We start from the raw sequence: 11,927 nt of genomic DNA, 5'->3' as shown, positions 1-11,927 counted from the left end.
AATAAGCATAAGTACAAGTTTACCCAAATCACAAAGGCAACATCATCATCACATATCCACTAATATAAACATTTGAATAAAGTGTTGAAAGGGAAATACATATATCGTAAATCAAAGCTCCATTAAAGAGCTACACGCTCCAAGTTCAACGCTGCTGCAACTTAACTCCACCTACACGCATCTATCGTGCATAAGATTATAGAAAGCTTAGAGGTTGGTGTAAGTATGTGCACAAGGTAAGTGGCAAGTATGCAATATCAGAGCAATGCGGAAACATGTTGGTAAGTTCGTAAATACCATCAGCCTTCTCCAGGCTATGCAATGCAAAAACATAATAATCCAATATCATATACTGAGGAAGCAATACAATATGCAAATCCTGACGAGCCCACGAATAATGCTAGCTATATCTAGGCTATATAAATGTAGAAACATAGCAACCCAAAATGTCATATACCGTGGATGTAATGTAATATGCAAATCCTGGCAAGTCCATAATACCATCAACCTTATTCAGGCTATACAATACAAAAGCATAGTAAACCGAATGTTATGTGCTGAGGATGCAATGTAATATGTAGTGTAAATGAAATGACCAAGCTAGAGTGTGAAGTCGGGATGATAGTATGTAGTATCGCAGGCTATGGGGTCCATCACCAGGAACTTCTATCCAAACCAGTCCCATACCTATATTTGGATAGATAGACTCAATGTGGTAAACTCCTGGTCTCATGTTGGTCACACACCCCAACCGAAATTGCAAAGGTACACATAACAATTAGTTGCGCACTACTAGCCTGAGTGGATAGTGAATGAATGAATGAATGAGTAAAATGCTTAGTACGTAACTCCTGCTCAGTAAGTCCACATATCAGTATCGTACATCTTTGGGATCATCACTGGGGTTTAATAAACTCTACACCAGCTTGCCGTGTCACGCCCCAAACTCGGAAATCGGGCTCACAAAATTCCCGATCGCCGAATCTGGCGCCGACAGCCTCCGTAAAACCCCATTCTCGAACCATAAAATATTAAAAAGTCCTACTCACCCCCCTTTAGGACATAATGGCTTATTTCCACTTCAACTAAAGTGGTCATTACTGCAATTTCAATGTCCTCCACTCGGTCTAGATGTTGGAGCATCCCTTGACCTCAAGGGTTTAGGAACTTTCACCCATGGACATCCAAAGTGCCCATATGCTCAAACTAAACATTTTCGGTATCCCATCTGACCATCTACAATATGTTTGTGGAGGCCACAGTCCAGATGTCGCTAAGGCACCAAATGATCATGTCACAAAATGCAAGACGCATGAGCCATACCATCCGGTCATGCATCAAACCTATGCATACCGTGCGCTCTTGTGGGCAACTCCTATCCGAGTACACAACTGGGTAAGTAGAAGAGACCTCACCATCTGCTTACTAATATTGGGCCTGACTCGTCGATAGCGGACCCATTCCTCAAGCTGATCAAACTCAACTTAGATATTACCCCCTCACTTAGGCAGGTAAGGTCACACTCCCTTCTAACCGACTACGACATAGTGGGAGACGCAGCCTACTGGTATACAGCCCTCATGCGCTTATGTATATCACTTGATTTAGATGTTGGAGCGTCCCTTGACCTCAGGGGTTTAGGGACTTTTACCCATGGACATCTAAAGTTCTCATATGCTCAAACTAAACATTTTCGATATCCCATATGACCATCTACAATATGTCTGTGGAGGCCACAATCTAGATGTCGCTAAGGCACTAAATGATCATATCACAAAATGCAAGACGCATGAGCCATACCATCCGGTCATGCATCAAACCTATGCGTACCGTGCGCTCTTGTGGACAACTCCTATCAGGGAGTCCCATAATAATCTGTCCTATGGCATATGCAATGATCAACCACATCTCATAACAAACATGCAGATGATGCGTGTGGGCATGTATCATGATGCTATATTGTCACATACTCATAATCGGTATCGATAATCGGCACAGATAATTGGCATCAATAATTGGCCTTGATAATCGGTCTACATGCAAGGCGGGGTCCATAGATGAACAACTGATCTAAACCATAATATAAGGATCGGCCCTCGGCCGTGGATATGCCAAATCCGGTAGCATGGAGCCATCCATCTACGGTGATGATGGACCATGCAACATCAATGGGGCCCAAATATTTTGGTTAACCTACTTAGAGAATGATGAGAATGGGCCTAATAAGGCCTTAGGGAAGGTCACAATGTGGACGTTTAACCGTCATTGCCCATAAATATGGACATTTAACCAATATTGCTCCCAAGAAGTGGCTCACATAGGGCCTAACATATAGTCACATAAGGGACTCACATACAATCATAATGGGCCTCATCACATCGCAATTGGGCCACATCACATGGGCCTTATCACATGGGCCTCGCATACATCAGACTGGGCCTCACATATCACAATGGGCCGCATCACATGGGTTTCATATACATCTAGTGGACCGCATCACATGGGCCTAATACACATCACAATGGGCCACATCACATGGGCTCATATACAACACATCGGGCCTCATATACATCGGATTAGGCCTCACATATGGGTGGTTGGATCAAACACATACATCACGTGGGGCCCACTTCCCATGGACAGTGCAGATAAAACATGTACATCATAATGGGCCCACATCCAGCCCATGTGGACGGTTGGGATGGATAAAATCCCACACATCGAGGGGGGTCCCATGGAGGGACGGTGTGTGTACAACACATCATGCAGAGCTAGGGCTCACCATAACATTTATTTCCATCTAATTTGTTCACAAGGTCGCAAAGACGTGGATTAAGAGGAAAAAAAAATTCCTTATTGATCCAGAACTTCCGTGACCCCAAACGGGTTCCAATGGTAGACGTCCAATCCTCCACTGATTTTTACAGTGTGGTCCACCTGATAGATAGATCTGTCTTATTTCTCGTGTCAAGCCCAAGATGAGCTCGCAGGGTGGATGGACGGTTTGGATCTAACACATACCTCCTGATCAAACCCATAGAACTTGTTGACGTTAACCCAGCAAGTTGCTGGCCCATCATCCATCAGACAAACGGTTTGGATATAACACAAACCTCATGATCAAGCTGCAGAACTTTGCTAACATCCTTATAGATGGACGGTCGGATTCGACAAATGCATCAAAGGTGGGTCCCACCATCTAGGGTGTTGGACGGTGTGATAAGACCCATACGTCACGTGTGGCCCCACATGGCACTATCCTTAAATGGACGGTGTGGATATAAACTACATACATCAATGTGGGCCCCACCCCCACACGTGTAGCACATGTGGGGTGGGTCCCACTTTTGTCAAAGCGGATGAACGGTGTGGGACCACAGAACTTGTTGACGTCGGTTACAACAGCTAGATAGTTGTGTGAAGTGCACCAACCAATCCACTTCCATCCCACGTCCTGGATTGGATGGTGTGGATAATCACATATTAAGGTGGGCTCCACCGTCCATAACTGGACGGTGGATGGATGGATGAAATACATACATCTGGTGGGTCCACACGTGTGGTCCACCAGCTTGTATCAAGATGATATTTTCTTTCTCCTTCATCTAGGGGTTGGACATCCAGTGGATGAACGGTCCTGGATGGGGCACGCCATCTGACCCCACGTCCAGCAACAAACGATGGGAGTGCAATACATCCAACAACGTGGGGTCCACGTACACGTGGCCTACCAGCCACGTACATTAAGGTGGCCCCACGACCAGGTGTTGGGTGGCGTGGATGGAACACTTACATCACATAGGGTCCACAGATCAAGCTAATATTCGCGTTTTCCCTTCAACAACGTCTACCCAAAACGGGCAGCAGGTGAATAGTAGGGTGGGCCCCATTGGACAGCAGGTGCGTCCCCTTTGGTGGATGGCATGGATAAAAATACATTCATTATGGTGGGCCGCAAAATATGAAAGAAAGAAATAGAGAGAGAGTGAGAGACGACGTAGTGAAGGGACCCCGACACTATGGGCCCCTCTATGATTTACAACACATACATCAAAACGGGTCCTATCACAAGTGGGTCTTACACCAAAATCAAGATCTAACGCTATGAGCACCCACCAATTTGTCTCCTTCTGAGCTCCTTAGACTCCTAAACTCCTTGACTTTCCCTTTAATGGAAGTTGATGAAGGTTGGATGCTAGGATGGGAGATTGGGTGGCAGGAAGTGGGTCACACTAGGCTCCTTTCTCCTTAGTCTATTTCTCTCTTAGTTGCTAGGAAAAATGCTAGAGAATGAGTGAAAGATGGGAGATGTAAGGAGAGAGGGATGGGTGTGTAAGAGGGATGCGATGAGAGGTATGGTGGTGTAAGGAAAGATGACATAAGGGTTGACTTTTGAGTAAGGCTTGTGTAAGAGAGGGATGTGTTGTGATGGGATGTACCTGACTTGATTGATTTGAAAGGTGATAGAGATTCTCTCGAGATTCGCAACGCACGACGTTTCCTTCAAAATAAATGCAGGTCGACAACTCCTGGCCTGGGTATCGCATCGGCGTGCAAGACGCGGCGTTTGAACCGTGATGACGGTGCGGTCGCTAGGGTACAGATCTCAGGTCGAGTCGACATAGATATACAGGATGCGACTTAGGGTCGCGCGCAAGCATCGATTACATGTCGCAGTTTGCTGGAATTCGACAGGGAGGACAGCGGGAGTCTTAAAAACAATACAAATTAGAATACGGGTCTTACATAATGTATATGAAATAATATACCAAGCGTTGGGATGTCCACCATATAAAACTTATGATGTTTACTTTAAATATTTTGAAAGCATACATTTATCAGGAAATACCTAAAAAGCAAGGTGTTACAAGGAGAAAACTCATCAAATTTGAATTTTATTACTAAATCAACATTAATACCATAATTAGTATACATGAAATTTGATAGAATCATTGCAAAAGGTAAGTCTAAGCCTCTCGTAGGGCACAAGCATATATGATCATAGATGAGAGTCCTAAATATTTTTTAACCGTCAATTTATATTATTTTTTTAGCCGCCAATTTATACGGCCAATGTTAAGATTGTTGGGATCATTTTATTGATATAATTTTAGCCATGCAGCCGATAATTTGATTGTATTGCATAAAATCAAGTACTACGCGAAAAATGGATAGGATAGCAAAATTATGCAGTCCAAATACTTCGGCTGCTTAACGAAATTTGGATTTAGAATGCACTCAAATCCAGACTACCGAACAACCCCGACTTCTTATCAACCACGAATTCTGCTCAAACCCTGAGTTTGGTTTCAGTTGGGCAACTTAAAGACGGTTGGATGGAGTCATCCACCGAACGGTGTTCTGGGGACCGAGAAATAACCATAATTGGATAATCATAGCTACACGATTAACAGAAATAAAATGGATGGTTTACCGTCCATTTGTTGTGTCCTTACTTATAAGACTATGATCATCCAATCAGGAAATATCTACGCCAAGCGCGAGGTAGTCTACCGTGATTAAAGCACACATAAATTCGCCCCGAGAAAAAGGGACAAAGGAATCGCGGTGAAACATGGACCAAATCACATGGGTTCAATCTTTTGTGCAACTGAACATGATCTTTTCCCGGAAATCCACACCGTGCATCAGTTCTTCCCTGTAATGCTCATCATGCATGCAATCCGGTCCAACCTTAAAAATCATGTGTTGCGCCCCAAATGAAATATTTCATGAACTGAACTTTAGGATGTCTCTTATCCTTCTGAGGGACGTGTGATGAATGTACACGTCAAATTGGCACCCGCACACAGTCTGCAAGTTTCTATCCCTTTGGTGTGGTCCACCTGAACTTTTGTACTAAGCCTTTCTTGTTTTCTGAGCTTAGCGAGGCAGGAGGATCTGATGGACTGTTTGGATGGCACAGACACATCACGATGGGTCCCACACAGCTTGGCGTTTGAGTGTCGTGTTCCACATGGGCCTTTTAATGGTCAAAACTTGGGGTCTCCAATTAACCTGCTGGGGAAAGTCCGATGAAAGGATTGGATGGCATAAGCACAGCACGCTGGGCCCTAGACACAATCTAAGAATTTCTTTGATGGGAGCCCTCTCTCCGCTGCTCTCCACCAGACTTGTACTAGGCTGATATTTAAGCTCTGGAATTAATCTGGGGTAGGCGCATCTGATGAACGGCTTGGATTTCAAAACCACTTTACGGTGGATCCCACAGAGCTCGCACGCATGTGAACTCACATACGTGCGAGCGTAACGTACTTGCCGTTTTGAAACAAGCTTCCTAATCGAAAATCCCGCGAAAAAATAGAGAATAGCGTGAGAGCGCCAGTTATTATAGAGTAGAATCGGGTACACGGCAGTTACCCTGCATATAGAGAAAAACTCTGATACTCTGGCAGAGTGTGATGGATGATACGTAGGCACTTACAAGTTACTTAGAAATTTCACACGTTATAGATAAGTAGTCAAATTTGACCGTCCAAATCATGGTACGCAATATAGATGTATCATCAATCAATCCATAAGCCTATTTGATAATTTGAATATCGGACCGGGGGATATATATTGGACGGCTACAATGAAAACATCCTAAGGTCCTATTTACACACACACAAAAACCAAAAAAAAAAAAAAGTGTCCAAGAATCAGAGGTTAGGATTTTCCACCAATGCGATACTGAAGTCGTGATTTTGAGACAGTGGGATGGGCAAACCAGCCGGCTTATTTTTCCTAAAATATCTCAAGTGTACAATTTATGAGTGCCTGCAAATCAAGCTTCACATGCAGCCCGAGTATCATATAACTCCTCTATATATCACGTCGCGTGCATGGCTCGTTGTTAGAAGTCAAACCGACACACCACGCCGTTTAGGAGAGCAGTTCTATTGTTGAGCGGTTTACGGTTCATGCCAACCAACCCCATCTCTTCTCCCTTCTCTCTCCACATATATAAAGTCCCACCATTGTCATACAACCGATGGACGGGGAGATTGGGGCCATGGGAGACAGGATCAAAGGGTCATGGAGTCCTGATGAAGATTCCAAGCTCATCAAGCTCATTGAACAGCATGGCCCACGCAACTGGTCCCTCATAAGCTCTGGCATCCCTGGCCGATCCGGCAAGTCGTGCCGCCTACGTTGGTGCAACCAGCTTAGCCCCACCGTCCAGCACCGCCCGTTCACCCATGATGAAGACGCAGCCATCATTGAGGCCCATGCCAAGCACGGTAACAAGTGGGCTACCATTGCCAGACTCCTCCCGGGCCGCACCGATAATTCAATAAAAAATCATTGGAATTCTACGCTCCGACGCCGCAGGCTTTCTGAGTCGCCGACCAGGTCTGATTCCGAGTCGGACTCGGAATCGGCTCTAAAACGTCAGCGTCTGGAAGAGAACATTGATGATGAATTGTCCGACGGTCCCAACACGTCGCTTACTTTGTCGACGCCGGGGATTGGCTCCAGTGATGGGGTGAGGTATCCCGTTGAGCGGTCCACTTTAGAAGATGAGAGAGAGGAGAAGCCTGAATTGACGGCTGAAATGAAGGAGATCTGTTTCATGTCAATTATGCATGACATGATTGTAAAAGAGGTTAGGAATTACATCAATAGATTAATGGCTGAAGGAGATCTTGGGTTCGAATCTAAACTGGATAAGGATTAGAATTCTTTTTCTCACTTTTTTTTTTTTTTTCTTATGGAAAATAACTTTTTTCAATTGTAAAAAAAGAGAAAAAAAGAAAAGAAAAAAGAAGATAATGTTTATTTTTATTTTATTATTTTTTAATTGAAACCAGGGATTGGGCATGCAATGCACGAGAAGAGAGAAGATGGGTGACAATGAGCCTCCTAGAGCTGGGCCAGAGTTCGGCCTAACGTAAAGGAGCGGGTCAGGCCACGCTATTCATCATGGGCTGTGGCTTGGATTTCAGCCGTGAGTTAGCACCCACGGTCAACTTTAGATATGCAACCCCAGGCCCCCCTTATCAGGCCGAGCCAACTGGGCTGGCTGCCATCGTACTGATCATGACCGACATAGTACATGGTGACAGATCCAAATGTGCCTTATTGACCACATATTGGAATATGTGATTATCTAATAGGCATGATTTTTGAAACATAATCTATCCATGATGAACGACATGGATTGATAGTTTGATACATCACTTTACCATAGGTACTCTGGAGATAGCTCCAGATACCAGGCCCACCTTCCCATCCTTGGGTCGCTGGAATTTCTAGGCTGTCAATGGCGTCGGGTTGGGCTTAAGCTGGACTTTACCACGACGAGCTCGCTTGAACCTGGGCCGAAACAGATAAAACCTAGTCTAGTTTTGACAATGCTTTCTGTTGAGTTAAGACCTGAACTCAGCCTGGTTACTGTATCTTCAGATGTTTATGGACCGAGACTGGTTCTATCTCTTAAGGCCAGTGGACAAGTCCCGGGCCTGATTTTCGAACTCAAGAATTACAGGGTCATCCTGGTTTGACAATACTCCTGTCTAGCTTGCTGCACGTGAGAAATAGGGCTATCAATGGACCGGGCTGGCATGTGGAGCTTTCTGGTCTACTGCTCTTTGTACCAGGCTTCGGTTGATATAACAGGCCCAATAGCTGAGCCCCTTTCAAGAGTGTATATTAGTTGGCCTGGGCTCGAGCTGTGACTAAAATCCTGTAGGTTCAGCCTATTTAGGGTTTACAAGCCAATTTAGGGCCTGTTTGGGTGCACAAAATTTCATGAATTTGTCAAGGTTCCCAAATTAGAATTTTTAATTTGCCAAATTGACGCACGTGATGAGGGAATAATTACTCCGAAGCCAAAGACACGAAGTTCTCCGGACTCCTCACATAGATTTCTCGACGGGGGATTAAAACGAAATAAATTCTAATAAAATCAAAAATAAATTGATTGATGATAAAAATGAATTTACAATCCTTTAAATGGTGATATCAGATGTAGGAAGTTCCGGAATCAAATTCTAACTCAAACTCCCTAAAAACATGACTTACTATAAATAGTAAACTTACCATTTACAGACAATTGTGATTTCTAAGACTTCATGATTTTGAGCCAAAAATAATAAGTGTCCAATTTGGCCTAACCATGTTAGTCTCCTAAAATTTCCTAAGCCCTTTTCATGTTGGGCATGACTCCTAAAACTCAAAGGACCAAAATTAATAGTAAAACTCAAATTCCAACTCAAACTCCTAAAACATGACCAAACTAAAACCTATAATAAATAGTAAAACTAAAATTAAAATGGACATTTGACCATCGATCTGATGGAATCTCACAAATTCGGTGTGGATAACCCTACATATCTGGGTTGGTTGGATAAAGTAGCTTCTCCTACCCCCAAAATCATATATTACATGTCAAATAACTCATTCCAGTTTGTGAGATACTCCTGTTTCAGGGTTCCAGTGGTCCTGATCACTTATGCCTCCGATCGAGCCCTCTTTAGTCCATCTTTTTCATGAAAGTTTCCGCGACCCACTCCACATCAAAAGAACTCAACCTCGAATTCTCTTCCCACTTTGGTTCATGATATTCAAGTATGTTAGTAATGTTAAAAGTACACAAGATCTCCATGTCATTCGAAATATCAATAATGTAAGCATTGTAATTGATCTTCTGGAGGATAGATACTGGTCCAATCTTCTTGTTGTTATAAGTCTTTATTGGAAATCTCTACTTGTGTGATGGACCATAACTTAGTCACCCACCTCGAACAACCTTTTGTCGCCAATGCTAGTCGGCTTGATTTAAGACATGCAACTTAGCTTGCACCTCCACATGAATTGTAAGGCTCGTATCCTAGTCCGTACTGTTCCTTAGACTCGCGCGATCCTCCCCGTTGAATTCCGAAAACCCACGACCTGTAATCGGTATTTACGTGCGACCCTAAGTTGCATTCCATAAATTTGAGACGACTTGACCTGAGACTTGTACTCTTGCAACTGCACCGCTGCTACGGTTCCAACGCCGTTTCTTATGCACCGATGCGATACTCAGGCTAGGAGTTGTAGGCCCATGTTTATTTCAAGGAGAATCCCACGCATTATAAATCTCGAGAGAATCTCTACTCAAACATCACATCAATCAATCAATCACAAGTCAAGTACATTCCATCACAACCCATACCTAGCCCATCCCTCACTTGCCAACAAGGCATGACACCTATCCCTCTCTCACCCAAAAGTCAACCAAGCCCATACCCTCCATGTCATTTCTTCTTACAACACCCATTCCTCTCTCCCATCTCTCACCCATTCCATCTTATCTCTCTCCATTTTCTAAGCAACCATGAGAGAAAAATCTTAAGGAGAGAAAAGAAGCTACGTGTTAGGCTCACTTTCCTACCCCCAAATCTCACCATCCAACCCTTCAATATTCACCATCCTCCATCAAAAAAAGAGCTTAGGAACTAAGGATTCCAAGGAGCTAAAGAAGAAGACAATCGGTGGATGATTTGTAGGATTATATTGTGTTTTTTATGTTAGGCCAAGTTGGGCCTACCGATTGATGGTATGAATCTCACTTTGGACCCTAGGTGTGGCCGATGGCCCACCATGATTTGTATGATCATCCTATGATGGGACCATTCTCCATGGACCCTATCGTGATGTTTATTTTCCCATTGAGAGAATGTCATTTAGACCTTACATTTTTTGTGGAAAGGGGATCTTCACCGTTGATTTTTATGATTTAGGGCCTACATGATTTGGGACCCATTTTGATGTATGTATTGTATTTACATGGCCCACCTAGGGAGGGCTCATAGTAGCGGAGCCCCTCCCCTCCATCACACGTCGTCTCTCTCTCTCTCTCTCTCTCTCTCTCTCCCCCCTATTGCGGCCCACCTTGATGAATAGATTAGATCCACACCGACCATCAGTGGCAGCCACCTTGTTGTCCACTTGTAACGTCTCGAAAAAATCCATACAAAGACCCGAGTACCTCCTCAGGCAGAAATACCTAACGACCGTATCCTGTCATAATTTAGATGGAAATTAATTAAGTACTAAACTAAATAATCAGTGGATTTAGCTTAGGCGACCGTTTTCACAAACAAGAATACCTAAAATCATTAATACCACTGACTCAACACTACATAAAGACCTAAGAGAAATCCCAAGAGCCTGTCGCTCTCGGGAGTACATTGAAACCCTGTATTGGACTAGACCGCACGTCGAGATTCCGACGACCGTGAAACTATAGGGTTATGTCCGTCCTACTGGGCTTGACAACCATCGTGGGAATCGAGCCCAGATGGTGTTCAGAAATACATAAATTGAGTCCTGAGTGAAGTGTGTGAGAAACGCGAATATCTTTAGAAAATAAAATGAAACTTAAGTGAATTGCACCATTCGCTCACACGCGAAATTGCGAATTTCAGACCGTTAGTTTCTGACCAAGCATCACGCAAGGAAAAAGAAAATTTTCCTGCACATAACCGTATAACTGTGGCCCTCGATTGAGTAAGTATGACCGTTGACCTGATACGAGTCCTCCATGGTCGATCAGCTTATCCAATCGCACCAAAATCACATCTTGGCATAGATCCATTGTCAAGGAACTTACCTATGACGTAGGTGAGTAGTGGGCCTCCCTGTGAGCCCTGTTTGTCAAAAACACCTGCCTAAAGGGTATAACCCGTGTATATAGTGGCCCTAGGGCCATTTACATCACTTCTAGGCTAATATATAGCCCTTATACCACCCCACCTCTCTCATATGCAAATTTTCCTAAAACCCTAAGGGAGGGAGAGAGAGAGAGAGAGAGAGAGAGAGAGAGAGAGAGAGAGAGAAGAGGAGAAAAGAGGAATGAGAGTGGAAGGCTTTTGGTGATTAATACTGTGATTCTCTCCCACTACTCCACGCACTGAATCACCTCTCCGTTATGCTAT

At 43.9% G+C, this 11,927-nt stretch overlaps 1 protein-coding gene across 1 annotated transcript; it reads left to right on the top strand.

Annotated features, from left to right (window-relative positions):
* Window positions 1-7,012: 7,012 nt before the first annotated feature.
* LOC131254008 (transcription factor MYB73-like) lies at window positions 7,013-7,740 on the top strand. Its single transcript, XM_058255067.1, has one exon. The coding sequence runs from the start codon at window positions 7,016-7,018 to the stop codon at window positions 7,679-7,681; it is 666 nt and encodes a 221-aa protein (XP_058111050.1). The 5' UTR covers window positions 7,013-7,015; the 3' UTR covers window positions 7,682-7,740.
* Window positions 7,741-11,927: the final 4,187 nt, after the last annotated feature.

This window comes from Magnolia sinica, chromosome 8 (assembly GCF_029962835.1).
Source record: "Magnolia sinica isolate HGM2019 chromosome 8, MsV1, whole genome shotgun sequence".
NCBI lineage: Eukaryota > Viridiplantae > Streptophyta > Magnoliopsida > Magnoliales > Magnoliaceae > Magnolia > Magnolia sinica.
The sequence above is the reverse complement of the archived record's forward strand: the minus strand, read 5'-3'. Positions and strand labels throughout refer to the sequence as shown.